The 27,973-nt window shown below is 47.0% G+C and overlaps 1 protein-coding gene and 1 long non-coding RNA gene across 7 annotated transcripts; one reads left to right on the top strand and one right to left on the bottom strand.

Moving 5' to 3' along the window:
- Positions 1-11,646: 11,646 nt before the first annotated feature.
- On the bottom strand, positions 11,647-14,937 carry LOC121818362 (uncharacterized). Its single transcript, XR_006058404.2, has 2 exons — positions 14,759-14,937; positions 11,647-12,083 (listed from the first exon to the last, which is right to left on the bottom strand). It is a non-coding gene; the product is annotated as an uncharacterized LOC121818362 (long non-coding RNA).
- Positions 14,938-15,351: 414 nt separating this feature from the next.
- TFE3 (transcription factor binding to IGHM enhancer 3) lies at positions 15,352-26,211 on the top strand. Of its 6 annotated transcripts, none has more exons than XM_004022095.4 (10): positions 15,352-15,589; positions 17,852-17,965; positions 18,909-19,206; positions 19,864-20,109; positions 20,185-20,289; positions 21,770-21,887; positions 22,254-22,310; positions 22,481-22,556; positions 23,536-23,683; positions 24,374-26,211. In XM_004022095.4, exons 1-10 carry the CDS (start codon positions 15,474-15,476, stop codon positions 24,815-24,817), a joined length of 1,722 nt encoding a protein of 573 aa, XP_004022144.1. In that variant the 5' UTR covers positions 15,352-15,473; the 3' UTR covers positions 24,818-26,211. The 6 variants fall into 6 exon arrangements, with proteins under 6 accessions (XP_004022144.1, XP_042098364.1, XP_011962118.1 ...); XM_042242430.1 differs by having other exon boundaries at positions 19,864-19,923; XM_042242431.2 differs by adding an exon at positions 17,537-17,607 and having other exon boundaries at positions 15,477-15,589; positions 19,864-20,289.
- The last annotated feature ends 1,762 nt before the right edge of the window (positions 26,212-27,973 follow it).

Below are 27,973 nucleotides of genomic sequence, written 5' to 3' on the forward strand. Positions count from 1 at the left end.
CTATTCCATATACTCCCAACTACTCAAAGTGAGATTCCCCCAACTGCACTTCAAACTACCCTCCACACCTTCTCCATCTCCAAATACTGACCCATACTCTGACCCCAGAGCACACTCCAACAGTCCTCAACAATATCTCCAAATAATCACTAACTTTATTTCTGCAGTTACCTTCAAATCATACTCCAGTGACCCCAAATGTGTCCCTCAAGCCTTCCAATGACACTTACCCACACCCTAAATCATTCTTAAGTGACCCTATTATATTACAGAGCATCCTTCAATGATCTTTTCTTAAAACAGCTTAATTGAGGTATAATTTGCATACAATAAAAGTCACTGACAAAACATGGTCCACTGGAGAAGGGAATGCCAAACCACTTCAGTATTCTTGCCTTGAGAACCCCATGAACAGCATGAAAAGGCAAAAAGATAGGAAACTGAACGATGAACTCCCCAGGTCAATAGGGGCCCAATATGCTGTGGGAGATCAGTGGAGAAATAACTCCAGAAAGAATGAAGAAACAAAGCCAAAGCAAAAACAACATGCAGTTGTGGCTGTGACTGGTGATGGAAGTAAAGTCTGATGCTGTAAAGAGCAATATTGCATAGGAATCTGGAATGTTAGGTCCATGAATCAAGGCAAATTGGAAGTGGTCAAACAGGAGATGGCAAGAGTAAGCATCAACATTTTACGAATCACTGAACTAAAATGGACTGGAATGGGTGAATTTAACTCAGATGACCATTATATCTACACTGTGGGCAAGAATCCCTTAGAAGAAATGGAGTAGTTATCATAGTAAACAAAAGAGTCTGAAATGCAATACTTGGATGCAATCTCAAAAATGACAGAATGATCTCTGTTCGTTTCCAAGGCAAACCATTCAATATTACGGTAATCCAAGTTTATGCCCTGACCAGTAATGCTGAAGAAGTTGAAGTTGAACAGTTCCATGAAGACCTACAAGACCTTCTAAAACCAACACCCAAAAAGATGTCCTTTTCATTGTAGAGGACTGGAATGCGAAAGTAGGAAGTCAAGAGATACCTGGAGTAACAGGCAAATGTGGCCTTGGAGTACAGAATGAAGCAGGGCAAAAGCTAATAGAGTTCTGCCAAGAGAACCCATTGGTCATAGAAAACACCGTTTTCCAACAACACAGGAGAAGACTCTACACATGGATATCACCAGATGGTCAATACTGAAATCAGATTGATCATATTCTTTGCAGCCAAAGATGTAGAAGCTCTATACAGTCAGAAAAAACAAGACTGGGAGTTGACTGTGGCTCAGATCAGTTCAGTTCGGTTCGCTTCAGTCGCTCAGTCATGTCCGACTCTTCTGACTCCATGAATCGCAGCACGCCAGGCCTCCCTGTCCATCACCAACTTCTGGAGTTCACTCAGACCCACGTCCATCGAGTCAGTGGTGCCATCCAGCCATCTCATCCTCTTTTGTCCCCTTCTCCTCCTGCCCCCAATCCCTCCCAGCATCAGAGTCTTTTCCAATGAGTCAACTCTTCTCATGAGGTGGCCAAAGTACTGGAGTTTCAGCTTCAGCATCATTCCTTCCAAAGAAATCCCAGGGCTGATCTCCTTCACAATGGACTGGTTGGATCTCCTTGCAGGCCAAGGGACTCTCAAGAATCTTCTTCAACACCACAGCTCAAAAGCACCAATTCTTCGGCGCTCACCTTTCTTCACAGTCCAACTCTCACATCCATACATGACCACTAGAAAAATCATAGCCTTGACTAGACGGACCTTTGTTGGCAAGGTAATGTCTCTGCTTTTCAATATGCTATCTAGGTTGGTCATAACTTTTCTTCCAAGGAGTAAGTGTCTTTTAATTTCATGGCTGCAGTCACCATCTGCAGTGATTTTGGAGCCCCCCAAAATAAAGTCTGACACTGTTTCCACTGTTTCCCCACCTATTTGCCATGAAGTGATGGGACCAGATACCATGATCTTTGTTTTCTGAATGTTGAGGTTTAAGCCAACTTTTTCAATCTCCACTTTCACTTTCATCAAGAGGCTTTTTAGTTCCTCTTCACTCTCTGCCATAAGGGTGGTGTCATCTGCATATCTGAGGTTATTGATATTTCTCCCGGCAATCTTGATTCCAGCTTGTGCATCTTCCAGTCCAGTGTTCCTCATGATGTAATCTGAATATAAGTTAAATAAGCAGGGTGACAATATACAGCCTTGACGTACCCCTTTTCCTATTTGGAACCAGTCTGTTGTTCCATGTCCAGTTCTAACTGTTGCTTCCTGACCTGCATACAGGTTTCTCAAGAGGCAGATCAGGTGGTCTGGTATTCCCATCTCTTTCAGAATTTTCCAGTTTATTGTGATCCACACAGTCAAAGGCTTTGGCATAGTCAATAAAGCAGAAATAAATGTTTTTCTGGAACTCTCTCGCTTTTTCCATGATCCAGCGGATGTTGGCAATTTGATCTCTGGTTCCTCTGCCTTTTCTAAAACCAGCTTGAACATCTGGAAGTTCACAATTCACGTATTGCTGAAGCTTGGCTTGGAGAATTTTGAGCATTGCTTTACTAGTATGTGAGATGAGTGCAACTGTGCGGTATTTTGAGCATTCTTTGGCCTTGCCTTTCTTTGGGATTGGAATGAAAACTGACCTTTTCCAGTCCTGTGGCCACTGCTGAGTTTTCCAAATTTGCTGGCATGTTGAGTGCAGCACTTTTCACAACATCATCTTTCAGGATTTGAAGTAGCTCAACTGGAATTCCATCACCTCCACAAGCTTTGTTCGTAGTGATGCTTCCTAAGGCCCACTTGACTTCCCATTCCAGGATGTCTGGCTCAAGGTGAGTGATCACACCATTGTGATTATCTGGGTCATGAAGATCTTTTTTGTACAGTTTTTCTGTGTATTCTTACCACCTCTTCTTAATATCTTCTGCTTCTGTTCGGTCCATAACATTTCTGTCCTTTATCAAGCCCATCTTTGCATGAAATGTTCCCTTGGTATGTCTAATTTTCTTGAAGAGATCTCTAGTCTTTCCCATTCTATTGTTTGCCTCTATTTCTTTGCATTGATCGCTGAGGAAGGCTTTCTTATCTCTTCTTGCTGTTCTTTGGAACTCTGCATTCAGATGCTTATTATCTTTCCTTTTCTCCTTTGCTTTTTGCTTCTCTTCTTTTCACAGCTATTTGTAAGGCCTCCTCAGACAGCCATTTTGCTTTTTTGCATGTCTTTTCCACGGGGAAGGTCTTGATCTCTGTCTCCTGTACAATGTCACGAACCTCATTCCATAGTTCATCAGGCACTCTATCAGATCTAGGCCCTTAAATCTATTTCTCACTTCCACTGTATAATCATAAGGGATTTGATTTAGGTCATACCTGAATGGTCTAGTGGTTTTCCCTACTTTCTTTAATTTAAGTCTGAATTTGGCAATAAGGAGTTCATGATCTGAGCCACAGTCAGCTCCCGGTCTTGTTTTTGTTGACTGCATAGAGCTTCTCCATCTTTGGCTGCAAAGAATATAATCAATCTGATTTCAGTGTTGACCATCTGGTGATGTCCATGTGTAGAGTCTTCTCTTGTGTTGTTGGAAGAGGGTGTTTGCTATGACCAGTGCATTTTCTTGGCAAAACTCTATTAGTCTTTGCCCTGCATCATTCCGTATTCCGAGGCCAGATTTGCCTGTTACTCCAGGTGTTTCTTGACTTCCTACTTTTGCATTCCAGTCCCCTATAATGAAAAGGACATCTTTTTTGGGTGTTAGTTCTATAATGTCTCGTAGGTCTTCATAGAACCATCCAACTTCAGTTTCTTCAGCGTTACTGGTTGGGGCATAGACTTGGATTACTGTGATATTGAATGGTTTGCCTTGGAAACGAACAGAGATCATTCTGTCGTTTTTGAGATTGCATCCAAGTACTGCATTTCGGACTCTTTTGTTAACCATGATGGCTACTCCATTTCTTCTGAGGGATTCCTGCCTGCAGTAGTAGATATAATGGTCAGTTCAGTTCAGTTCAGTCTCTCAGTCGTGTCTGACTCTTTGCGACCCCATGAATAGCAGCCTTGACTAGACGGACTTTAGTCGGCAAAGTAATGTCTCTGCTTTTGAATATACTATCTAGGTTGGTCATAACGTTTCTTCCAAGGAGTAAGTGTCTTTTAATTTCATGGCTGCAGTCACCATCTGCAGTGACTTTGGAGCCCCCCAAAATAAAATCTGACACTGTTTCCACTGTTTCCCCACCTATTTGCCATGAAGTGATGGGACCAGATGCCATGATCTTCGTTTTCTGAATGTTGAGGTTTAAGCCAACTTTTTCAATCTCCACTTTCACTTTCATCAAGAGGCTTTTTAGTTCCTCTCCACTTTCTGCCATAAAGGTGGTGTCATCTGCATATCTGAGGTTATTGATATTTCTCCCGGATATCTTGATTCCAGCTTGTGCTTCTTCCAGTCCAGCGTTTCTCATGATGTACTCTGCATAGAAGTTAAATAAGCAAGGTGACAATATACAGCGTTCATGTACTCCTTTTCCTATTTGGAACCAGTCTGTTCTTCCATGTCCAGTTCTAACTGTTGCTTCCTGACCTGCATACAGATTTCTCAAGAGGCAGGTTAGGTGGTCTGGTATTCCCATCTCTTTCAGAATTTTCCACAGTTTATTGTGGTCCACACAGTCAAAGGCTTTGGCATAGTCAATAAAGCAGAAATAAATGTTTTTCTGGAACTCTCTTGCTTTTTCCATGATCCAGCGGATGTTGGCAATTTGATCTCTGGTTCCTCTGCCTTTTCTAAAACCAGCTTGAACATCAGGGAGTTCACAGTTCACGTATTGCTGAAGCTTGGCTTGGAGAATTTTGAGCATTACTTTACTAGCAAGTGAGATGAGTGCAATTGTGCGGTAGTTTGAGCATTCTTTGGCATTGCCTTTCTTTGGAATTGGAATGAAAACTGATATAATGGTCATGAGTTAAATTCACCCATTCCAGTCCATTTTAGTTCGCTGATTCCTAGAATATCAACATTCACTCTTGCCATCTCCTGTTTGACCACTTCCAATTTGCCTTGATTCATGGACCTGACATTCCAGATTCCTATGCAATATTGCTCTTTACAGCAACGGACCTTGCTTCTATCACCAATCACATCCACAACTGGCTATTGTTCTTGCTTTGGCTCCATCCCTTCATTCTTTCTGGAGTTATTTCTCCACTGATTCCAGTAGCATATTGGGCACCTACTGACCTGGGGAGTTCCTCTTTCAGTTTCCTATCTTTTTGCCTTTGCATACTGTTCATGGGGTTCTCAAGGCAAGAATACTGAAGTGTTTTGCCATTCCCTTCTCCAGTGGACCACATTCTGTCAGATCATGGCTCAGATCATGACCTCCTTATTGCCAAATTCAGACATAAATTGAAGAAGGTAGGGAAAACCACTGGACCATTCAGGTATGACCTCACTCAAATCCCTTACTATTATACAATGGAAGTGAAAATAGATTCAAGGAATTAGATATGGTAGACAGAGTGCCTGAAGAACTATGGACGGAGGTTTGTGATGTTGTGCAAGAGGCAGTGATCAAGACCATCCCCAAGAAAAAGAAATGCAAAAAAGGCAAAATGGCTGTCTGAGGAGGCCTTACAAATAGCTGAGAAAAGAAGAGAAGCTAAAGGTAAAGGAGGAAAGGAAAGATATACCTATTTGAATGCAGCGTTCAAAAGAATCGCAAGGAGAGATAAGAAAGCCTTCCTCAGTGACCAATGCAAAGAAATAAAAGAAAACAAGAGAATGGGAAAGACTAGAGATCTCTTCAAGAAAATTAGAGACACCAAGGGAACAATTTCATGCAAAGATGGGGACAATAAAGGACAGAAGTGTTATGGACCGAACAGAAGCAGAAGATATTAAGAAGAGGTGGCAAGAATACACCGAAGAACTATACAAAAAAGATCCTCATGACCCAGATAATCACAATGGTGTGATCATTCACCTAGAGCCAGACATCCTGGAATGGGAAGTCAAGTGGGCCTTAGGAAGCATCACTACGAAAAAAGCTAGTGGAGGTGATGGAATTCCAGTTGAGCTATTTCAAATCCTGAAAGATGATGCTGTGAAAAGTGCTGCACTCAACATGCCAGCAAATTTGGAAAACTCAGCAGTGGCCACAGGACTGGAAAAGGTCAGTGTTCATTCCAATCCCAAAGAAAGGCAAGGCCAAAGAATGCTCAAACTACTGCACAGTTGCACTCATCTCACATGCTAGCAAAGTAATGCTCAAAATTCTCCAAGCTGGGCTTCAACAGTATGTGAACTGTGATCTTTCAGGTGTTCAAGCTGGATTTAGAAAAGGCAGAGGAACCAGGGATCAAATTGCCACATCCGTTGCATCAAGAAAAAGCAAGAGAGTTCCAGAAAAACATCTACTTCTGCTTTATTGACTACGCCAAAACCTTTGACTGTGTGAATCACAACAAACTGTGGAAAATTCTGAAAGAGACGGGAATACCAGACCACCTGACCTGCCTCCTGAGAAATCTGTATGCAGGTCAGGAAGTAATAGTTAGAACTGGACATGGAATAACAAACTGGTTCCAAAACTGGGAAAAGAGTACATCAAGGCTGTATATTGTCACCCTGCTTATTTAACTTATATGTAGAGTACATCATGGGAAAAGCCAGGCTGGATGAAGCACAAGCTGGAATCAAGATTGCCGGGAGAAATATCAACTACCTCAGATATGCAAATATCAGCATTCTTATGGCAGAAAGGGAAGAACTAAAGAGCCTCTTGATGAAAGTGAAAGTGGAGAGTGAAAAAGTTGGCTTAAAACTCAACATTCAGAAAACAAAGATCATGGCATCTGGCCCCATCACTTCAAGTGATGGGGAAACAGTGGAAACAGTGACAGACTTTATTTTGGGGGGGGCTCCAAAATCACTGCATATGTTAACTGCAGCCATGAAATTAAAAGACACTTGCTACTTGGAAGAAAAGTTATGACCAACCTAGACGGCATATTAAAAAGTAGAGACATTATTTTGCCAACAAAGGTCCATCTAGTCAAGGCTATGGTTTTTCCAGTAGTCATGCATGGATGTGAGAGCTGGACTATAAAGAAAGCTGAGCACCAAAGAATTGATGCTTTTGAACTGTGGTGTTGGAGAAGGCTCTTAGAGTCCCTTGGACAGCAAGGAGATCCAACCAGTCCATCCTAAAGGAAATCAGTCCTGAATATTCATTGGAAGGACTGACGCTGAAGCTGAAACTCCAATCCTTTGGACACCTGATGTGAGGAACTGACTAACTGGAAAAGACCATGATGCTGGGAAAGATTGAAGGCAGGAAGAGAAGGGGACAACAGAGGATGAGATAGTTGGATGACATCACCACCTCGATGACATGAGTTTGAGCAAGCTCTGGGAGTTGGTGATGGACAGGGAAGCCTGGCATGCTGCAGTCCATGGGGTTGCAAAGAGTCAGACATGACTGAGCTACTGAACTGAAAAGTCACTCATTTTAAGCATTCAATTTAATTATTTTAGTAAAGTTACCAAAATGTGCGCTAATCACTGCAATCCAGTTTTACAGCATTTTCATCATCTCCATAAGACCCCTCATGCCCAAATACATTTAATCCCTCTCACATTCCCAGTCCCAGGCAACTGCTAATCTAGTTTTTGTCTCTAGATTTGCCTTTTCTGGATAATTCATATAAACGCAATATATTGATGTTTGGTATTTGACTTCTTTCACTTAGTATAATATTTTTGAGCTTCAGTCATGTTGTAGCATGTATCAGCAGTTTGTTTCTTTTATTACTGAGAACAGTATTCTGTCCAATGATCTTTTACCTGCTCCCCAAATCAACCATTACTGGATCTACAACTATAATGCATAAAATCCCCCTGACACCCTGACCTCAAAACAGGCCCGTAAACTGCATCCGAGACTGTACCCGCCAGCCTTCAGCTTTGTCCCCAAACCGTGCTATTGATCCTCAAACTTCGTCTCTAAACTATCCAACCAGGTCCTCATCTTCACTTCCAAATCTTCCTAGACACCTTACTTTACCCTCACACTGCCCTCTAACTCTCAAGAATATCCCCAAATTGCCCTTTCAATGATACCCAACTCTAATCCCAAACTATTCTCCAACAATTATAAAATTCATCTCTCAATTTCCCTTCCAAAAGCCCCCATCTCTACCTCTAAATACCTCTTAACTACCTTGCCTTGGTCCCACAGCTACAGCCCCAAACTATACCTCCAAGCCACACTTCAGTAACAGCTATAGCTGTCTTAAATTACAGTCTGCCTCCATATCCACTGGTCCCACATCTGGGAATAGGGAGGGCCAATTGTGTTATGCCATTTTATATAAGGGACTTATGCATCCTTGGATTTTGGTATTTGTGCATGGGGGTGTCCTGGAACCAATCTCCCCTTGGATACCAAGGGGCAACTGTACATGCAATACACTCACAAAACATTTTCCAATTTTCTCCAACTGTACCACCCAAACCACCTTCCAGAGACTCCCAACTGTGCCTGCACACCTCCGGGAGTCATCCCCTGTTGACCCCCTCAACACCACCTCATCTTCCCTTTGACGGCTCCAACTGCACCCAAACATTTTCCAATGCCCTCATTATACCCTCAAACTGCCCTCAATAAGCTTCAAGCATACCCTTGAGTCCATCCAACAACCCTCAAATCTACCCCTAAGCTTCCTGTGGCTACTGTGATGAATCACCACAAATTTAGTGGTTTGAAATGTAAAAATTTGAAATAATTGATTCCTTCAGTTCTGAGAGCCAGAAGACGAAAATTAAGGTGCCAGCAGGGTCATGCTCTCCTCAGAGGCTCCAAGGGAGAATCTGCTTGTTGCTGCTTCCTCTTTTGATGAATATCCGCCTTTTTTGGCTTGTGGCCATTTCAGTGCAATCTCTGCTTGATGGTCACATTGCCTTCTTTTCTGTCAAATCTGCCTCTGCCTTCCTCTTAGGAGGACACTATGGTTACAATTAGAGTCGCTTGGACAATCCAAGATAATCTCTCCATCTCAACATTCTCGCCTTAATCACATCTGCAAACTGCAGAGTCCTTGGTCTTTTTCTTCTTTTTTCTTGTTTAAGGTAAATTCAAAGGTTACAGGGATTAGGATGTGCATATCTTTTGGTGAGGACATCAATCAGCCTTCAACAGTATACCCCTTGGCCTCCAAAGATACACATCCACTCTGTGTGAAATAAACATACCTTATCCTAGTACTCCCAGAATTTCAACCCATCACAGCATCAAATCAAGTTCAGAATCTGAGTTTAATATCATCAACTCAGAAATTTCACATCTCATCATCTAAATAATCTAAATCCAGTATGAGTGAGACTCTGGGTATGATCCACTCTGAGGCAAAATTCCTCTCCACCTTTGGAGTTGTGGAAGTAGAGAACAAGTTATCTGTTCCCAAAGCACATTGGTGGGACAGGCATAGGATAAAGTGAGTGAAGTCGCTCAGTCGTGTCCGACCCTTTGCCACCCCATGGACTGTAGCCTACCAGGCTCCTCTGTCCATGGGATTTTCCAGGCAATAGTCCTGGAGTGGATTGCCATTTCCTTCTCCAGGGGATCTTCCCAACCCAGGGATCGAACCCGGGTCTCCCGCATTGTAGACAGACGCTTTACCATCTGAGCCATCAGGGAAGATAGGATAAGGATAAGAGTTATAGATATTCTTATTCCAAAAGGGAGAAAACAGAAGGGGGAAAAAAAAGGTGTGACTGGTCCCAAGTACTTGTGAAATCCAGCAGGGCAGTTTCATTTAGTTGCGAGGCCTGAGAAGCAGTCTCTGTGGCTTGAGGCTTCACATGTGGGCTCAAGGCTGTGCTGTCAGTCATTCTTCCTTTCCCTTGAAGGGTAGCACACGTTTGCAGCTAAGTAGTTTTAGCCTGTATCCTTCCAGTAAAATTTTGAGAGTCCAACATCATTCCTTCATTTCATCCTGCATCTGTTATTTTTTCAAGCCCATTAGGCAGTGTTTCTGTCTGCAAAACATTCTGAAAAATCTTTTGGGTCTCCCATGGGGAGCTCAGAGATTCACATCATTAGACAAGAAAAGTGGAGAGAGTGTCAGTTACTCAGTCGTATTTGACTCTTTGAAACTCCATAGACTGTAGTCCACCCTTTTTTCCCCTTCTGTTTTCTCCCTTTTGGAATAAGAATATCTATAACTCTTATCATATGCCTGTCCCACCAATGTGCTTTGGGAACAGATAACTTGTTCTCTACTTCCACAACTCCAAAGATGGAGTGGAATTTTGCCTCAGAGTGGATCATACCCAGAGTCTCACTGTAGCCCCTCTGTCCATGGGATTTCCCAAGCAAGAATACTGGAGCGGGTTGTCATTCCCTTCTCCAGGGGATAGAACCCACATCTCCTGCACTGGCAGGCAGATTCTTTACCATCTGAGCCACCACAGGAGCTCATTAGACAAGAAGGTCCTCCTCAAATTTTTCATGGATAATCCCATCTCTATTCCTGACTTCTGAGATGGTTGAGGAGATCCATGAGTCACACAACATCTCTTTGGTACTAGCAAAATGCTGTCCTGCCACACCCTTAGCTTTCTCTCTAGAGCATACTTTTCAGACAATTCATCTCCTAACTTTTGTCTTTTGCAATCTGGACAGCCTGAGAATTTTCCAAATCATCAAATCCTGGGTCCATTTTGCTTAATAGTTCTTCCCTCAATTTATCTCTTTTCTTTTACATTTCACCACAAGCAGCAAGAAGAAACCAGGTAGTACCTTCAACACTTTCCTTGGAAATCTCCTCAGCTAAATATACATCACTTGCAAGCTCTGCTTTCCATACAACTGTAGGACACAATTCAGCTATTTTCTGCCTTTATATAATAAGGACTTTCTTTCCTCTAGTTTCCAATAACATGTTCCTTGTGTCCTTCTGAGCCCTTACCAGCAGCACCTTTAACATTAATATTTCTATGAGCACTCTGTTTATGATGATATATATATATGTTTTCTCTAAGACAGTGCATGCTTTCCCTACTGTGCTCCTCACTTCCTTCTGAGCCTTCATCAGCAGTGCTTTTAACATTCATATTTCTGCCAACAGTTTATTCAAGACAATCTAGGCTTTTTCTATCACATACTTCAAAATTCTTCCAGCCTCTGCTCACTAATTCCAAAGACAGTTCAATAATTTCAGGTACTTGTTACAGCATATTATGGACTTATGTCTACCCTACCCCGCTCCCAATTAATTTGTTGAATCCATAACCCCCAATATGATTGTATTTGGAAACAGGGCCTTCAAGGAGATGATTAAGGTTAAATGGGGTCATAAGGATAGGGTCCTTATCCAATAGATCTGGTGTCCTTATGAGAAGAGGGAGAGACACCAAGAGTGCACATGCACAAAGGAAAGAGCACGTGAGGACACAGCAAAAAGCAGTCATCTGCAAGTTAGGAAGACCAATCTCATCAGAAATCAGCCCAGATGGCCCAGTGATCTTGGACTTCTGGCCTCCAGGACTATGAGAAAATAAACTTCTATTGTTTAATACACCCAATCTGTGTATTATATTATGACAGCCCAGGCAGATTAAGACACAGCAGCATCTCATATCCAGGTACCAAAATCTACTTTATGTGACTGCTGTAAATAATCAACACAAATTTGGTGGCTTAACAATATAAGAACTCTACTCTTTCACAGTTCTGAGTCATAAGTTCAAAATCCATTTCACTGGGCAAAATCAAGGCGTCAGCAGGGCCATACTCTCCCTGGAGGCTCTAGGGAAGAACATGTTGCCTCTTTCAGCTCCTGGTGGCTGCTGGCATTCCTTGGCTTGTGGCCATATCACTACAATCTCTGCCTCTGTGGTCACGTTGTCTTCTCCTTTGCTGCTGCTGCTAAGTCACTTCAGTCGTGTCTGACTCTGTGCGACCCCATAGACGGCCTCCCACCAGGCTCCGCCATCCCTGGGATTCTCCAGGCAAGAACACTGGAGTTGGTTGCCATTTCTTCTCTGTTACGGTTTGTCAAATCTTTCTCTGGTTTCCTAGTATAAAGACATGGGGTTACAATTAAGTTCCATTCAAATAGTCCAGGGCAATCTCCCGATCTCAAAATCCTTAATTTAACCACTTTTGCAATTCCCTGCTCTTTGCCATATAAGGTAACATTTACAAATTCCAGGGATTAGGACATGGACATCTTTTGGGGGGCCATTAGCCCACCACACTATTTTATGACAATTAACAGTTCTATGAAAAATTCCTTAAACTTCAAAAGACCAAACACTAACTTTCGATACTCCCTCCAACTGCATCTCAAACCATCTTCCAACCACCCTTCCCAAAAGTATTCCCAATTTACCCTCCAGTAGCTTCTATCTACACTCCTATACTGTCCTCTAGTAGCCCCATTTCTCCTGAAGATGTGGTTCTTTAGTTGTGTAGCAACTGTCCTGTAATAGGCCCCCAACATCACCCCACGCCATCCTCAATCACCACCAACATCTCTTTATAAATATCCCCAATTTCACCATCCAACTGCCCTCTCTTCTCTCTCCATATCTCCCATTTACCCTACTCTTCAGTTGCATTGCAATGAAACCCCAGCTTCCCGAGAAAGACAGAGATAGAGACTGAGAGAGCAGTGTTGAAAAAGTTGTGACTTGTGAGCAAGAGATTAAAAGAGACAGACAGATGGAGGATGGATGCAGGGTATGTGATGGGGATGCACTTGTCATGGAGATATTTGGGATGTGTGCACGAGGCTGGTGTTTGTAGAATTGGGGTATGTGACAGGATAGCTAATCTTTGGGTTTAATGCTGTAATTTTTTTCTCTGTCTGCTGTAAGTCTTTTAACTCGTTTATAGCATCTTTTGTCAGATTATGGTTTTATATTTCGATGGGTAAAACTGGAGAAATGGTGGAGCATGGTGATAAAGAGTGCCTGGGTTCCACAGCAGGTTTTATAAACTGAGGTGACCTAGGGCAAGTGATTTAACTTTGCTGTACCTTGATTTCCTAATCTGTAGGATGAGTAATAAATGGAAGCCTCCTCAGAAGTCTGTTTTGAGAATTAAAATGAATTAATACAGATAAAGTGCCAAGAATGATTGATAGATGTTTTATTTTATTGTTATTTCCTTTATAGCTTTGCTTTTTGTATCCTGTTTAAGAAGGCCGCCTTTTTTTTGCCATGACTTAAACATATTCTCCAAACATTTTTTTTTTCTGATATTTCTTACAGGTGTTTTGTGTTTGGCCATGGCACGCAGCATGTGAGCTCTTAGTTCCCCACCGAGGGATGAACCTGGGCCCTCTACAGTGGAAGCATAAAGTCTTACCCACTGGACAGCCAGAAAAGTGTGATAGGTGTTATTCTTTTTTAATGGTTAGGTCTTTAGCCAATTTAGAATTAATTTTTCTGAATTGAGTAAATTAGGAATCGAATCCCTCTTCCCCAGAAGAGTCATTCTCCCCAGACCATTTTAGTAACTAGTCCATTTCCCAGTGACTTGAAGTATCACTTTTGTCATTTACTAATTCCCATAATACATCGATCTAGTTTTTCTATTCCTACTCCCATATTACAATGTTTTAATTACTAGAACTTTGTCAGACATTTTGAATTTGGTTAAGACGGCGCCCTCCTTTCTTATTCTTTTATAAATTAGATATTCTTGCATATTTAAGGCACCATAGGAACATCAGGTCTGCAAGTTCCATTTTGCAGTAATGTATTGATTTTAAAAAATTAATTTGGGAAAGAATTGTCATCTTTATTATGTGGATAATGTTTGTGAGCATAGAGGGATGTGGATGTTTCCCAAGCCAACTTGGGAAATAAGGGTGCCTGTACAGGAAGGTGCAAAGCAAATGGGACCCCAGTGAAGTTCCCAGTGGTCCAACTGATGGGCATAGTCTTGGGACGTTGGGAGGGATAAAAGGAGGGCTGCAGGTCCGGATGTTTTGTGAGCTGACTGTACATCTGAAGATCTGGGTGGGACTCTCTGCTGTGTGCAAGCCAGCTTGCATATATCCAGCACACAGAGGAGCTCAAAAATTTTTGTTAAATCAGTGCACAAAGGACTGACTCAATTAAATTTTGGAGAGATTATTGTATGTCAAACAACCTGCCAACACTATTCATAATAGTGCTAATCTTCATAATAACCCTTCCAGACAGGTATTATGACCCCCCATTTGACAGGCCAGGAAAACTGAGGCTCAGAGAGGGGAAGTCCCTTGCCCATCTTCAAACCCAGGTCTTTATGATTTCAGAAGTCATCCACAGAAGGGACCAGTTTTCATTTCCATCATTCCACTCATTCATCCATCTGTCAAGGATTTACTAAGCACCGACTGGGAAGCACAACAACCAAATACAACAACCACTCTAAATGACATAGAGTAGGTGGAGGGCTTCTAGGAAGACCACCTGGGCGGCTGGACTTTAGGTACCGAGAGGGTGAGGTTTCTGGTGTGCACCTCCAGGCAATGTATTACAGCTGCCTAGGCCTCAAGGCTAGGGCTTCCCTGGTGGCTCAGTGGTAAAGAATCCGCCTGCCAATGTAGGAGGCTTCGGTTCGATCCCTGCGTCAGGAAGATGTCTGGAGAAGGGAATAGAAACCCACTCCAGTATTATTGCCTGGAAAATCTCATGGACAGAGGAGCCTGGCGGCTACAGTCCATAGCGTCGCAAAAGAATCGAACATAACTTACTGACAAAACAACAAGGCCTCAAGGCTGTGGCTTTGGCTGAGGAGGCAACGCTAGATCAAGGTGGCAGCACGGTTTAGGCAACAAATATTACGAAGATTGGCCTAGAGGGGGCGCGTTTCCGCAGGTAGAAGCATAGCCTGGAGACCCTCCTCGCACAGACAGGCCATCAGTACGCAGGCGCAGAGGACCCAAGGCGCGGCTTAATATCTTGCGGAGGGATAATTTGCGAAGAGAAGGCGTGCCTCAATCAAATTACCTCTCATTGATTTGCCTCTGTCTCTGAGGGCGTGGCCCCTTCTCGGAATAAGGGCCTGCAGAACCTAGTTCTCTCGCAGTTTGGAGGCGTAGCTTAGGGCGGGTCCTTGAATCACCCCTCAATGATTGGTCGCCTCACCCGGAGGGCGTGGCCCGGCTATCTGTCTATCCGTGGTTCGGTCACTTCCTGTGGAGTTTCCCCAACCCGAGGAGGAGGGGGAGGAGGGCGAGGGGGAGGAGGGCGGTTGTCCGGGGTTAGGTTGAGGGGGTTGTTGGTCCGTTCTGGGCGGGGGATGACTCACGGCCCATCCCATCTCCCCGACGCCGTCCGCCCGCGCAGAGCTCGCTCCATGGCTTAGCGGAGGAGGCGGTGGCGAGCGGGGGAGGGGACTCTTAATTTGTTAGGGGGACCGGGCCGAGGCCCGACCGGCCTTGCAGGGCTCACCCGGGGCCGGGCGTCATGTCTCATGCGGCCGAGCCAGCTCGGGACGGCGTAGAGGCCAGCGCGGAGGGCCCTCGAGCCGTGTTCCTGTTGTTGGAGGACCGCAGGCCGGCCGACTCAGCCCAACTGCTCAGGTGCGGGGCCGCCTGGGACCGGTAGTGCTAACTGGGGTTCCTGGGGGCCTGATCTTGGGGCAGCGGGGGCCAAGGGCTGTGATTGGAGGCCCTTGGGCTAGACTTGGAGGACGTCTGGGCGCCCGACTTGGGGGGGCACCTAAGGAATCTGGCGGTGGCTTGCTTGGACTGAAGCTTAAAGGAGTCATGGAAGTGCATTAAGGGAGGCCTGGTTCAGATTTGGGGGGCCTCTTGACTAGGTCTAACAGGGGCTGATTCTGTTGTGTCCAGAAACTAGTCTAGGGTTGCTGAGCTTTGAGTACTGAGACTCTGACTAGAGGCTGAATTTGGGGTCTTTGAGTCGGGTATGAGGGGACATTGAAGGGACTTATTCCCTCTGGGAAGGGCTCCTGGAAGAGAGAGGTACTGTCTTGGGAGCTTAATTACTCCCAGTGGCTGGTTGCTGGAGGCTGTGTTTGAGGATAACATGACTCTGGAGGGATTTGGGGGTATCTCGAATATACTGCGTGGAACCATCCTTGTGAGTGTGTGAGTGAACAAGAAAAGCAACATTAGTCAAGACTTGATCAGAGTAATCCCCTCACCTGCCCACCCATTCAGCTGGGTAGTGGAAAAGCCGTCTTCCCAACACCCCTATAGGGGCTCAGATGGGAGACAGATAGGCAATGGAGGTGGTGCCACCTCTTATCTCAGAGAAGGCCTCAGACCTTATTTTGGAATCCAGAGGAGGGTCTTGTTCCTGCTGCTGCCTGCCTTAGTCTCTCAGCCAGCCCTTTTCAACCCCTGCACACAAACAGACAGTTTTTTTTTTTTTTAATCTCACCTTTCCAGACTGTCTCTCTGGCCCTGGAGACAATCTTGAATCTGACCCTAGAGCTGGAATGAGCACCAATTGCACCATCCTTGCCTAGGTGGATCTTCTCTGACATCTTAGCCTCACTTCCATCAGAGGGCCTGGAATCCCCAGCCCTCTCTGTGTATACCCTGCCTATCCCAGCCCCAGTGCCCACCTCTTCCAACTTCTGTGCAATGGATGTGTGAGCATGGGAGGGGGCTTTGCCTACTTTCTGCCTTGGGATTGTGCTGAGCTCAGCGGCTCCCTGAGCTTCCTCTTCCCGGCTTCCTGGGTGGTTTTAGGGCCCCAACTGTGGGTGAGGAAAGGGAGGAAGACAGATTCTTGGGGAGGGGCAAGAATTTTTGTCAAGGGAAGTCAATGACAATTTCAGGATTCTAAATCTTTGATTAAATTCAAGGATGCATATCCATCTGTCTATACGTTAATGTCCCTCACACACTAGGGTCTTGCACCCAGCATGGAGGGTTGAGTAGGAGCCTTTCCATATATCAATTAACCATCTTCTGATGTCTTTATAACCACTTAGAGCATCACAGTAGTGGCAGTAGTTGAAAGGGAGGTGTGTTCGTGGCTTCTCATTTTGTGTGTCAGCGGGTTTTGGTATTGGAGGTGCGTTTGTGTCTTGATTTATCCAAAAAACTGGAGAGGGCTGGGCAGGCTCCTCTGACCAAGAAAAAAATGTTTATATAAAGCGGATCATCCGCCCAAATTCTCCCTCTTGTAAATCCAGATTGTTGGACTGAGGGGAGCCTCTGTTATTCCCATCTTGTTTTTGGATGCCTATTTGCATCCCACAAACTCTAGCTGGGGCAGGGTTGGTGGGGAGGGAGCGGGGCTCATTTGCAAAGCGGTGGATCCTTCAGTAAAGTGAATCAGCTACCCCAGTTCTCTTTGTGATGCATTCAGTTTGTGTTACAATAGACTGTTCTGCAGAGGGATGACCCTACTTGCACCAACGTGGGCTCACCTTCAGCAGCTAGGAAAACAGCGGGGGACTGTGGGGGCTGGGTGAACTCTGAATGCGGAATCAGGAATCCCTCAAAGTGAATTGTCACTCCTAAATTCTTCATTTCTATTTTCCTGAAACCCAGGTTGTACACGTGATTGTTAGATCGAGGAGCTGGGATCCAGGCTTATTATTTTGAATCTTAAGGAGCTATGGGTAACACGGAGCAAAAGAGAGTGGGGAGGGAAGAAGACCTGGGAATTCATGGTGGTGGTTTTAGCAAAGTGGCGGAATGCGAAGGCTACACTCGGTTCTCCTCCCTCCTGGTGTGTGCTTCTGTTCTCTCTCTCTCTGTGCGTGTGTGTGTGTGTGTATGTGTGTGTGTGTCTGTCTCTGTCTGAGGGGAATGATATCTGCATACAATCACTGACCATTACCCCTGCCTTTTCCCCACCCTCAGCCTGAACTCTTTGCTTCCGGAGTCCGGGATTGTTGCTGACATCGAGTTAGAAAACGTCCTTGATCCAGACAGCTTCTACGAGCTCAAAAGCCAGCCCCTATCGCTACGCTCAAGGTATGTCTCCTCTGACTTCCCCTCCCGATTCCTCAGGCACCTCCATCCCCACTTGATGGGCAGAGGTCTCAGTGCCAGCCCAGCCCATTCTCTCACCAGCCTAAACTTTTCAGAGAGTAAAAGAACCAGAAAGAGCATGTAAAAAGCAGGAGGCCAAACTAGGATTCCAGTATCTCAGAGGAAATCTCCTCTGCTTCCTCCCGCCCCACCTGCTCATCCATTCATGATAAAAATTGCAGCGTGCCTGGAGTTCCCAGACCCGGGGCGTGGCGTGCTTAAGTCCAGCCCCCAAGTGGGTGGAGCCGTTCCCCAAATCCCTGGTCGTCCTCCCTCCTAACTCCACGAATTCACTCCCCTCGCCCTTTAAGAACCCCTGCTGGTGTCTTCTTTCCCCCCCAAGCTTGCGAAGTCGAAATGTGCTGAGTCATGGGCCTGGGCTCTAAGAGAGGGGAGGGGACCTGGAAGAGGGGCAGGAAGAGAGGATTGTGAAATCTCCTTTTCAAGACTGACTAGCTCCTGGGACCAGAGGCCTAAGCAGGGAAGAAGGGCTTTCGGTTGCCCGGAAGCCTGATGCCCGCCCCCAGGAGATCAGGGAGTATGTCCAGCCTGAAATAGAGCTTAGGAGCCTTCTGTGCCACAGTCTTAATTCTGTTTCTTTCAGCTCTCCTTTAAATTGGTCCCAGAGCTGAACAGTGATAGCTCAATATAAGAACAGGCCCCAGTCCTGGCTTCACCCTAAGGACTGAGGGCTAAAGTTGCCCCAGCAGACTGTGAGCCCTGAGTGTGGCTACTGGGTCTGGTTCCTGTATCTCCCCACTATGTTGTGGCCTCTGGAGGTGGAGAACAGGCCAGGTTCTTCTGTCTGCTCCATCCCCCTGTGACTCCTTAGGCTGGGGGCTGAGACTTTTAGCTTACCTGTGGCCCCATATTTCCCATTCCACAGCCTCCCAATATCACTGCAGGCCACCCCAGCCACCCCAGCTACACTCTCTGCATCATCTTCTGCAGAGGGCTCCAGGACCCCTGCCATGTCGTCCTCTTCTTCATCGCGGGTCTTGCTGCGGCAGCAGCTAATGCGGGCCCAGGCCCAGGAACAGGAGAGGCGTGAGCGTCGGGAACAGGCCTCTTCCTTCCCTAGTCCTGCACCTGCCTCTCCCGCCATCTCTGTGGTTGGCGTCTCTGCTGGGGGCCACACACTGGGTCGTCCTCCCCCAGCTCAGGTGCCCAGGGAGGTGCTCAAGGTAAGGCCATATCCAGAGGCCCTGGGAGGGGCTCCTGGTGACTGAGGATTGGCCCTGGTGGCTTTGGGGTGAGGTCCTAGGGGCTCTAAAGGAGGGTCTTGGGTACTGGTAAAAGGGGGCTGTGCTAGTATCCCACTCTGTTTTGGGTTTCCAAGGTGTTCCCGTGGAGTTGTGAGAGGTTCTTGGGGGCCATAGGATGTCTTGGTGGCCCATGGAGGTGCACGAGTGCCCTGGAGTCTGTGAAGTGACTCAGTAGGAAGCACTTTGTGTCTGGTGATGCATTAGGAGTTCTTTGGCATTGCAGTGTCTTGGGAAGCTGTGTGTGTGGTTCCCAGGTTTGTTAAGCGGGGTCAGAGACTTTGCAGACATGGGGAGTCTTGGGGACTGTGACAAGCTGCTCCAGAAGCTGAAGGAGTCTGCCAGCCTTGGGTAGATCTTGGGGGGCTGTGCAGGATCTCTGAGAGAGGGAGTTTGGGTCCTAGGGGAGAGTTACCAGTGTTTGGGGGTTGGGGGAGGGTTCTCAGATTCTGGGCCTGGCTTGCCATCCTGAGCCTAGAAACAGATGACTTCTGGGAGGCAAACTGGGGCTCAGAGTTGCTCTTTCTGAGCCCTGTTCTGCCTTGTTCCCTCCTACCCCATCTCCCTTTCATTCCACAGGTGCAGACCCATCTGGAGAACCCAACACGCTATCATCTACAGCAGGCGCGCCGACAGCAGGTGAAACAGTACCTGTCCACCACACTTGGGCCCAAGCTGGCTTCCCAGGCCCTCACCCCACCACCAGGGGGTGCTAGTGCCCAGCCGCTCCCCACCCCCGAGGCTGCCCACGCTCCTGGCCCCACCAGCAGTGCTCCCAACAGCCCCATGGCGCTGCTCACCATCGGGTCTAGCTCAGAGAAGGAGGTGAGTGGCTGCAGACGACCCTCACATGCTCCCCCTACCCCAGCTTCTTCTAATGCTCTTCTGTATTTCTCCCAGATTGATGATGTAATCGATGAGATCATTAGCCTGGAGTCCAGTTACAATGATGAGATGCTCAGCTATCTGCCTGGGGGCAACACAGGGCTGCAGCTCCCCAGCACGGTAAGGCCCTAAGAGGGGAGGTTGGTCTAAAATTTTGTCTCTCTGTCCCTGAGGGATAGCTTATGTACACCCAAGCTGGCTATATATAAGAGATTCTCATGTTGAATTGTACTGAGATAGAGTGTGGGGGCTGAATGATAAGAACGGGGCACATCAGTGTCCTGGGGCCACGTTGGACTGCATGAACAGGTTGACTTTGTAGATTTTGATACATACACAGTGGGAACTTTATGGACATATTAGGGCATACCAAAGCACTCAAGCTTCACTGTGAGAAAAAAGAAGAGGAGAACTCTTGTAGCATTTTGAATGTATTAAGACATTCAGATCATGAGGACATACACAGACCATGAAGTGATTGGAACATGATATGCCAAAGGTAGCCAGATTTGATGTACTTGGACCTTGAAGTAATTAGAACGTACCACATTTCTTACAGTGAACTGTGCCAAGAGGCTGGGTCCTTGTAAAGATTGGATAAAGCTTTCTAGAGTAAGAGATGTACCAGTGAACTATAACATTCTGGTTTTGAACATTCCAAGAGTCCCATAACTCGCTTGGGACATAGCAAGTGGCTATAGCTTTACTTCTTTCCAGCTCATCAAGAAGATAGAAGCGCATGTAAAAATGGTATCAATTTATCAGAATTTTTCATTGATTTGGACAACAGCTAAAGATTGGGATTTATATTAGACAGATCCAGTGGACTAGTGGGGGGGTTTCAAGAAATGAAAACTCATCAAGAGGTGGGACTGATCGCTTATGGATTAGTTTCTTGCCCTAGGGTGTATTCAGGAGAGTTTGAAGGAGAAAACAAACTAGGTGATGTAAAAACAGTGCTTGTTGAGTGGTTGGAAAAGAAATCCTGAGATCAGAATGTGCAAGATGTTAGAGTTAGGACCTTGGTGAATAGCAGCTGGAGATTGTATGTAATGTGATGCAATGCAGTCACAGCAAAAGACTGGAGATTGGGCTGGGGAACTTTCCAGGAGGCCAGATTTGGGGTGAAATATTGCCATGACAATTTCCCAAGGTCTGAGAAGACTGGGTTGGAGTGTTCCAAGAATGCTGAATTGGAATGTCATGCTAGGAGGGGCTGAAATGTTGCATTGGAGCTGATAAAGGCCCGAGAAGGGTGGTTTTCTGGCACTTCTCTTCAGAGCCAGCCCTGGGGTTTGGGAGAGAGGCTTCAGAAGTCTCCAGGGGATTGGAGGGGCTATGGGGTCACAATGAACAGGCCAGGCAGGGACCGGTCCCCCAGCAAAGCAGGGTAGGTCCCCTTGACCCTGTCCACCCTGTGAGTCACCGTATGAAATTCCCTTGACAGAGAAGGAAGGGTTCCCACATGGAGCCAGGCAATCCTTGCATCATGGCGGGGGCCCATCTTTGGGGTGTGTGGAGGGTCAGGAACTAGGTTTGGAGAAAAGGCTGAGCCTGGGGTCTGTTCCAACCATGGTTTTTCTGCTCACTCTGCCCACAGCTGCCTGTATCAGGGAATCTGCTTGATGTGTATAGTAATCAGGGCGTAGCCACACCAGCCATTACTGTCAGCAACTCCTGTCCAGCTGAGCTGCCCAATATCAAACGGGAGATCTCTGGTAAGGAACAGGGTCTTGGCCCTGTGCTATCATCCTTTACCCCAGGGCAAGCCCCATTTCTACCAGGTCTGGAGGTCGGGCCTGGTTCTAGGGGAAGAGGGTTTAAACAGTAATGGGGGCTGTTTGCCACCTTTGGCCGCATGGCCTGTGGTCCTGCTTTCAGTCCACTTCCTCTTCTCTTGGGTTTAACAAATAGCCTGTCACCATGGCTTCTTTAAAAATCGTAAAACGGGTAGCACTTTGTAAGTAGTCACTTCCCCTGCCTGCGCCCACCAAAGCCTACCCCAGTGGCTACGTGTGCTGCCCTCCGTCGTCTGTCACCTTTCCCAGGCCTAGAAGCCCTGACCACTGCCCCATCTCTTCCAGAGACAGAGGCCAAGGCCCTTTTGAAGGAACGGCAGAAGAAAGACAATCACAACCTGAGTGAGTGGGAGCATGTACCCCTGGCTGCGTGCCATGGAGCCCTGCTTCACTCTGCCCAGCCTTCCTTGAGCGGGTGGGGCTCTCCCTGCAGCAGCTTCTCAACTCCCCAGTTTTTCTCCTTCCCTCCTCGGCCTATTGATGACTCCTCTTTCTTTCCCTCACCTTCCAAGTTGAACGTCGCAGGCGATTCAACATTAACGACAGGATCAAGGAGTTGGGCACCCTCATCCCCAAGTCCAGTGACCCGTGAGTCTGGGCCGGGAGCCCCAGGGCCAGTGGAAGGTGGGACAGGGGCCCCACTCCCTGAAAGTCATTGCTGGGTGGGCCCACCCTAAATGGGAACCACCCAGGCAGTCCTACTCATGTGCCTCTTTCTCACCCAGCTTCCCTCACTCTGAGCAGGGTGGCAGCCCCTCACCATGTCCCAATCTAAATTTAGGTGCATGACATTATGGTCCCTGTACCTCATCCAACCCCCGCATGAGTTTTCTGCTTATTTAGTACTTCTTTTATTTACTCAAGAAGTGTATTCAGTTGCTTCTGCTTTGTGCCAGGTACCATGCTAGGCCCTGAGGATACGAGAGGGCACAAAACACACAAAAGTCTCCGACCTCGTGGAACTGATGTTTTAGTGGGGGCAGACAGACAGCAAACAAGATAAATAAGTAAAATCTGGTGGTTATGATGAGTGTGGTGGAGAGGAATGAAGAATGGAAGGAAGAAGGGGGGATGTTGGGGAGGTCACAGTTTAGGGTGAGGAGAGGATAGGGACAGGGTAGGCCTCAACTGATGAGGAAACATTTGAATAAAGAGCCTGAGTAGCTGAGGCTGGAGCCATCTGGGTGTCTAGAAAAAAAGAGAGCTCAAGGTGGAGGGCAGAACTGAGCTGGAGGCCCTGATGTGGAAATGATATTCCATGTTGTAGGAGCATTGAGAAGCCAATGTGGCTGCAGTGAGATAAATCAGAGGGGGGTCAATAAGAGGAGCGGTAAGGGATCAGGTCAGGGAGTCTCCTGGGTTTGGAGTGTGATAGGGCATCATTGGAGGGTTCCAGGCAGGTGGTTTTCATCTGAGCACTCCATACCCATGATGGGCCCACACTTCAAGTTCCAGGCATGTGGCTGGGTGCTCCATCTACCTGGTGCAGTGCCCCCTTCAGCTCCCAAGAGACTCCATTCCCTTCTTTCCCAGCATTCCCTTCTTTCCTCCCCCTTGGGCTCCACAGGGAGATGCGCTGGAACAAGGGCACCATCCTAAAAGCCTCCGTGGATTACATCCGCAAGTTGCAGAAGGAGCAACAGCGCTCCAAAGACCTGGAGAGCCGGCAGCGATCCCTGGAGCAAGCCAACCGCAGCCTGCAGCTCCGAATCCAGGTCTGGAAGGAAGAGGCAGTAGCAGAGGTGGGGGTGAGGGGCTTCCTGAGGCAGAAGCAGAGGGAGAACCAGCCAGGATTTCCCCTCTGGGCATATTTGGGGGATCCCTGGGCTTCCTGGGATCATCATTCCTTATGATGATCATAAGCAGTGATCATAACATTGTGCTAGTGCTGAGTTGCTTCAGTCATGTCCGACTCTGTGACTCCATGGACTGTAGCTCTCCAGGCAAGAATACTGGAGTGGGTTGCCATGCCCTCCTCCAGGGGATCTTCCCCACCCAAGGATTGAACCTGTCTCTTATGTCTCCTGCATTAGCAGGTGGGTTCTTACCACTAGTGCCACCTGGGAAGATCAGTCATAATATTAACAAGAATAATAATGAATACTGGCTAACAGACATGGTGTTTATCTTGTGCCATGAACTGTGACAAGAACCTTCTCTCCATTTACTAAGTTAATACAATAATCCTGTGAGACAGGGACCATTATTACATCCATTTTATGGATTGGGACTCTGAGGCTCAGAGACAGATGGTAAGCAACTTGCCTGACGTTATGCAACTAGTGAGTGGCAGAGGCTGAATTTGAACCTAGGCAGCCTACTCTTTTAACTCTTAAATCCTCTGCCTCTGAAGGACCTCTGAACCCCATCTTGTCCTACCACCCCCCCCCACTTATGTTTTGCAGGAGCTGGAGCTGCAGGCCCAGATTCATGGTCTGCCGGTGCCTCCCACCCCAGGGCTGCTCTCGCTGGCTGCAACTTCAGCCTCTGACAGTCTCAAGCCAGAGCAGCTGGATGTTGAAGAGGAAGGCAGGCCAGGCACAGCAATTTTTCATGCAGCAGGGGGCCTTGCCCAAAGTGCTCCCCATCAGCAGCCCCCACCACCACCCTCGGATGCACTTCTGGACCTGCACTTTCCCAGCGACCACCTGGGAGATCTGGGCGACCCCTTCCACCTGGGGCTGGAGGACATTCTGATGGAGGAGGAGGAGGGGGTGGTGGGGGGACTGTCAGGGGGCACCCTGTCCCCACTGCGGGCTGCCTCTGATCCCCTGCTTTCTTCAGTATCCCCTGCAGTCTCCAAGGCCAGCAGTCGCCGCAGCAGCTTCAGCATGGAAGAGGAGTCCTGATCACGCCTCACCCCTCCCCTGGGACTTCCCCACCCAGGAAGGGAGGACCTGTCAGGATGAGGCCCCACCTTTTCCCCCACCTTTCCATGAGACTGCCCTGTCCAGGTGTACCCCGGGGAAAAGGAGACTTGATGAGGCCCCACCTCTTCCCCACAGGACAGGCCAGTGCAGCTGTTCAGGCATGGAGAAGGTAGGGACATCAGGGCCTGTCTCCTGCAGATCACAGCCTGACCTTATCCCGTGGGACCCGCCCTTGCCCAGGTGAGGGAAAGAGATGGGATGAGGTTGGCCCCTGGCCCCTAGGGACTGTCCTAGCTGGTTTCCTGGGATAAAGAGGTGTCCGGATACTGCTCCATCCCCTCTCTTGGAACCACCAGTCTAGTCCATCCTGGGAAGGAAGAGGAGTCAAAATGATGGCGGTCCCAGCTTAAGTGTTTAAGCCCTGTCCCTTCCCCTGTGAATCCTGCCCTGCCCAGGCAAGGAACAGAAGTGAGGATGAGAGCCAGCCCCTTCACCTGGGAACTCAGTCCTGGCCTTGTAACAATGGAGGACTCAGGCCCTGCCCCTTCCCTATAGGAACAACTCAGCGCAGGTATTTCAGGTGTGGAGGAGTCAGTAAGATCAGGCAGCTTTGTGGACATCACAGTCATTGTCTCTTAGCAATATCCCATCCAGCATTCCATACTGCAGGGAGGAGTGGTACTTAAGCTCCCCCCGACCCCCGACCCCCCCACCCCCGCCCCGTCTTAACCTGGGACCAACTTGACCTAACCTAAGAGGGCTTTAAGCTGGCCTTGCCCTTGAAGAAGGGGGCAGATCTTGAAATCTTGTGGGTTGACATTCCAGACCTAGATCAGCAGTGAGTGAGAGTTAGACCCCGCACCCTTAGGCAGAGTGTTGTTTCGTTCCTTTCAGGGGTAGACTGGAGAGGTGATTGAGATTAGGGAGTACTTGGTCCAGTTTTACACAACCAGCACCACAGTATTCTTTTTCAACATGCAGAGGAACAGGATAAAGGAAGGGACCTTTCCAGGGAGTTCCCCAGCCCGGGAACAAGTGGAAGCCTATCCCACCAAGATAGAGGCATAGGGGAGGATTGTGAAAGCATACATATCCACTCTTCTGTTATTCTGATTTTTTGACTCCCACCCCCTACTTGGAAGCTAAGTCACCCCCAACCTCTGGCCTCCACCCAGTTCTCCATTTGGAGAAATCCTTCCCATTTCAGAGTTATCAAGACACTCCCTGCTCATCCCCATCCCTCCTACACATATACCCAAGGTTGTCAGCTTTGAATTGTTGGGGCCATGCCCCGAGGAGGGTGTTCTGAGGGGTCTGTAAGTTTGTGATTAATAAATGCTAGGCGTGTTTGATGCGCTTTTAACTTTGGCAAAGAGTGTCCTGTTCTTGTTTTTGTCTGTGGAGTGAGCATGGCTCATGAAGGCCAGCCAGTGCTGACTGAAGCAACTCAGCACTAGCACAATGTTATGATCACTGCTTATGATCATCATAAGGAATGATGATCCCAGGAAGCCCAGGGATCCCCCAAATATGCCCAGAGGGGAAATCCTGGCTGGTTCTCCCTCTGCTTCTGCCTCAGGAAGCCCCTCACCCCCACCTCTGCTACTGCCTCTTCCTTCCAGACCTGGATTCGGAGCTGCAGGCTGCGGTTGGCTTGCTCCAGGGATCGCTGCCGGCTCTCCAGGTCTTTGGAGTGCTGTTGCTCCTTCTGCAACTTGGAAGAAACAGATTTGAGAGGATGAATAAAACAATTTAGGTAGAGGGGCTGGAGGAAAACAATGTACAAACAAAATCGGTCCTCAACTATCTGCCTGGCAGCTGGTTGCAAGTGTTGTACCCAATTTATTATTCTAAGGAATTTTTATCAAGATAGTACTGGTTCCTATTCCTATTTCAAGTTTTCAGAAACAGATTAAGAGTTTAAGAACTATCTGAAGATACACAACTTGTAAATGGATGAAGAGCTTAATGGTAAAGTTAGGTTAAGTGAGGGCTCTGGTCTGAAAAATGTCACTGAGGACAGATGAACCAAAAGATTTTCTTGCAAGTTCACTTTTGAAACAACAGAAAAAGAGTATATGATGATATCTACTGGAAAACAATAGAGGTATTCCAGATGGTGAAAAAGGCGAAGACAAAAACCGTAAAGGTAGAGGAATAAGCAGACAACTTGGTTTTGGAACAGATGTTGACATGGGGGCGGGGGAGGATTTAGATGGAAGTGAAAAGACACAAGTATCTTAGGTTGGGGAAAAATACTATTGGAATTTCTCAACCTAACTAACTCCCAGGACAGGTATCAGGCTGCCTCCTGTGTCACCCCCATCAAACATTGACCCCTGAGCACTGGGACCCAGCTTGGTCCTGTGTTTCCCCAGTCAGACTGACTACCACACTGCCTTGCACCTTTCTAGCTTAATGTACTGTGAGTCCTAGAGCCTGGTTGCTGAGCCTCTACCTCCAGAATGGTTGTTCTCTGACAGCTTTTTTTTTTTCTCCTCAAATTTGCTATATTCTATTTATTTTACAAAGATAACATATAACACCCAGACATGGTTTCAGTTTGTATTCTGGAATAATTCAGATTTACAGAAGTGTGGCAAAGATAATAGAGAGTTCTCATAGCTACAATCCAGCTCCCCCTAATGTTAACAGCTTTAATAACCATGGCACATTTATTAAGGCTAGGAAAATCACATTCGCACAGTACTAGGAAGTCCAGACTATTTGGATTTCACTGGTTTTTCCACAAATGTCTTTTTCCTGTTTTAGGATTCAAGTAAGGATACTCTATTTGCTATCTCTCTGTGTAATAAACGACCACAATCTTAGTGGCTAAAAGATGATGCACTCATTATCTCCCAGTTTTTGCAGGTCAGGAATCCAGGCTGGCTTAGCTGGGTCCTCTGCTCCAGTGGCTGTCGCAAGAGTGCAGTCAGGGGAGGTGTGGGTGGGACTGAGGGCTCATCTGAAAGGGGGACTGGAAAAGAATCTGCTCCGTGCTAATATGGTTTGGGGCAGACCTCAGTTTTCTGCAGCCTGTTAAACTGAGGGCCTCAGTTCCTTGCTGGCTGTCAGCTGGAGGTGCCCTCAGTCCTTACTATGTGTGCCTTTCCTCCCGTGAGGCAGCTCACA

Source organism: Ovis aries, chromosome X, assembly GCF_016772045.2.
Source record: "Ovis aries strain OAR_USU_Benz2616 breed Rambouillet chromosome X, ARS-UI_Ramb_v3.0, whole genome shotgun sequence".
In the NCBI taxonomy this organism is placed as follows: Eukaryota; Metazoa; Chordata; class Mammalia; order Artiodactyla; family Bovidae; genus Ovis; species Ovis aries.

Excerpts from the sequence above, each read along its gene's own strand:
- TFE3 (XM_012106728.4), top strand. The coding sequence starts at position 15,474 with ATGTCTCATGCGGCCGAGCCAGCTCGGGACGGCGTAGAGGCCAGCGCG. Across the intron at positions 22,311-22,480 it reads GAAAGACAATCACAACCTGA|TTGAACGTCGCAGGCGATTC; the intron begins GTGAGTGGGAGC and ends TCACCTTCCAAG. Across the intron at positions 23,684-24,373 it reads GCCTGCAGCTCCGAATCCAG|GAGCTGGAGCTGCAGGCCCA; the intron begins GTCTGGAAGGAA and ends TATGTTTTGCAG.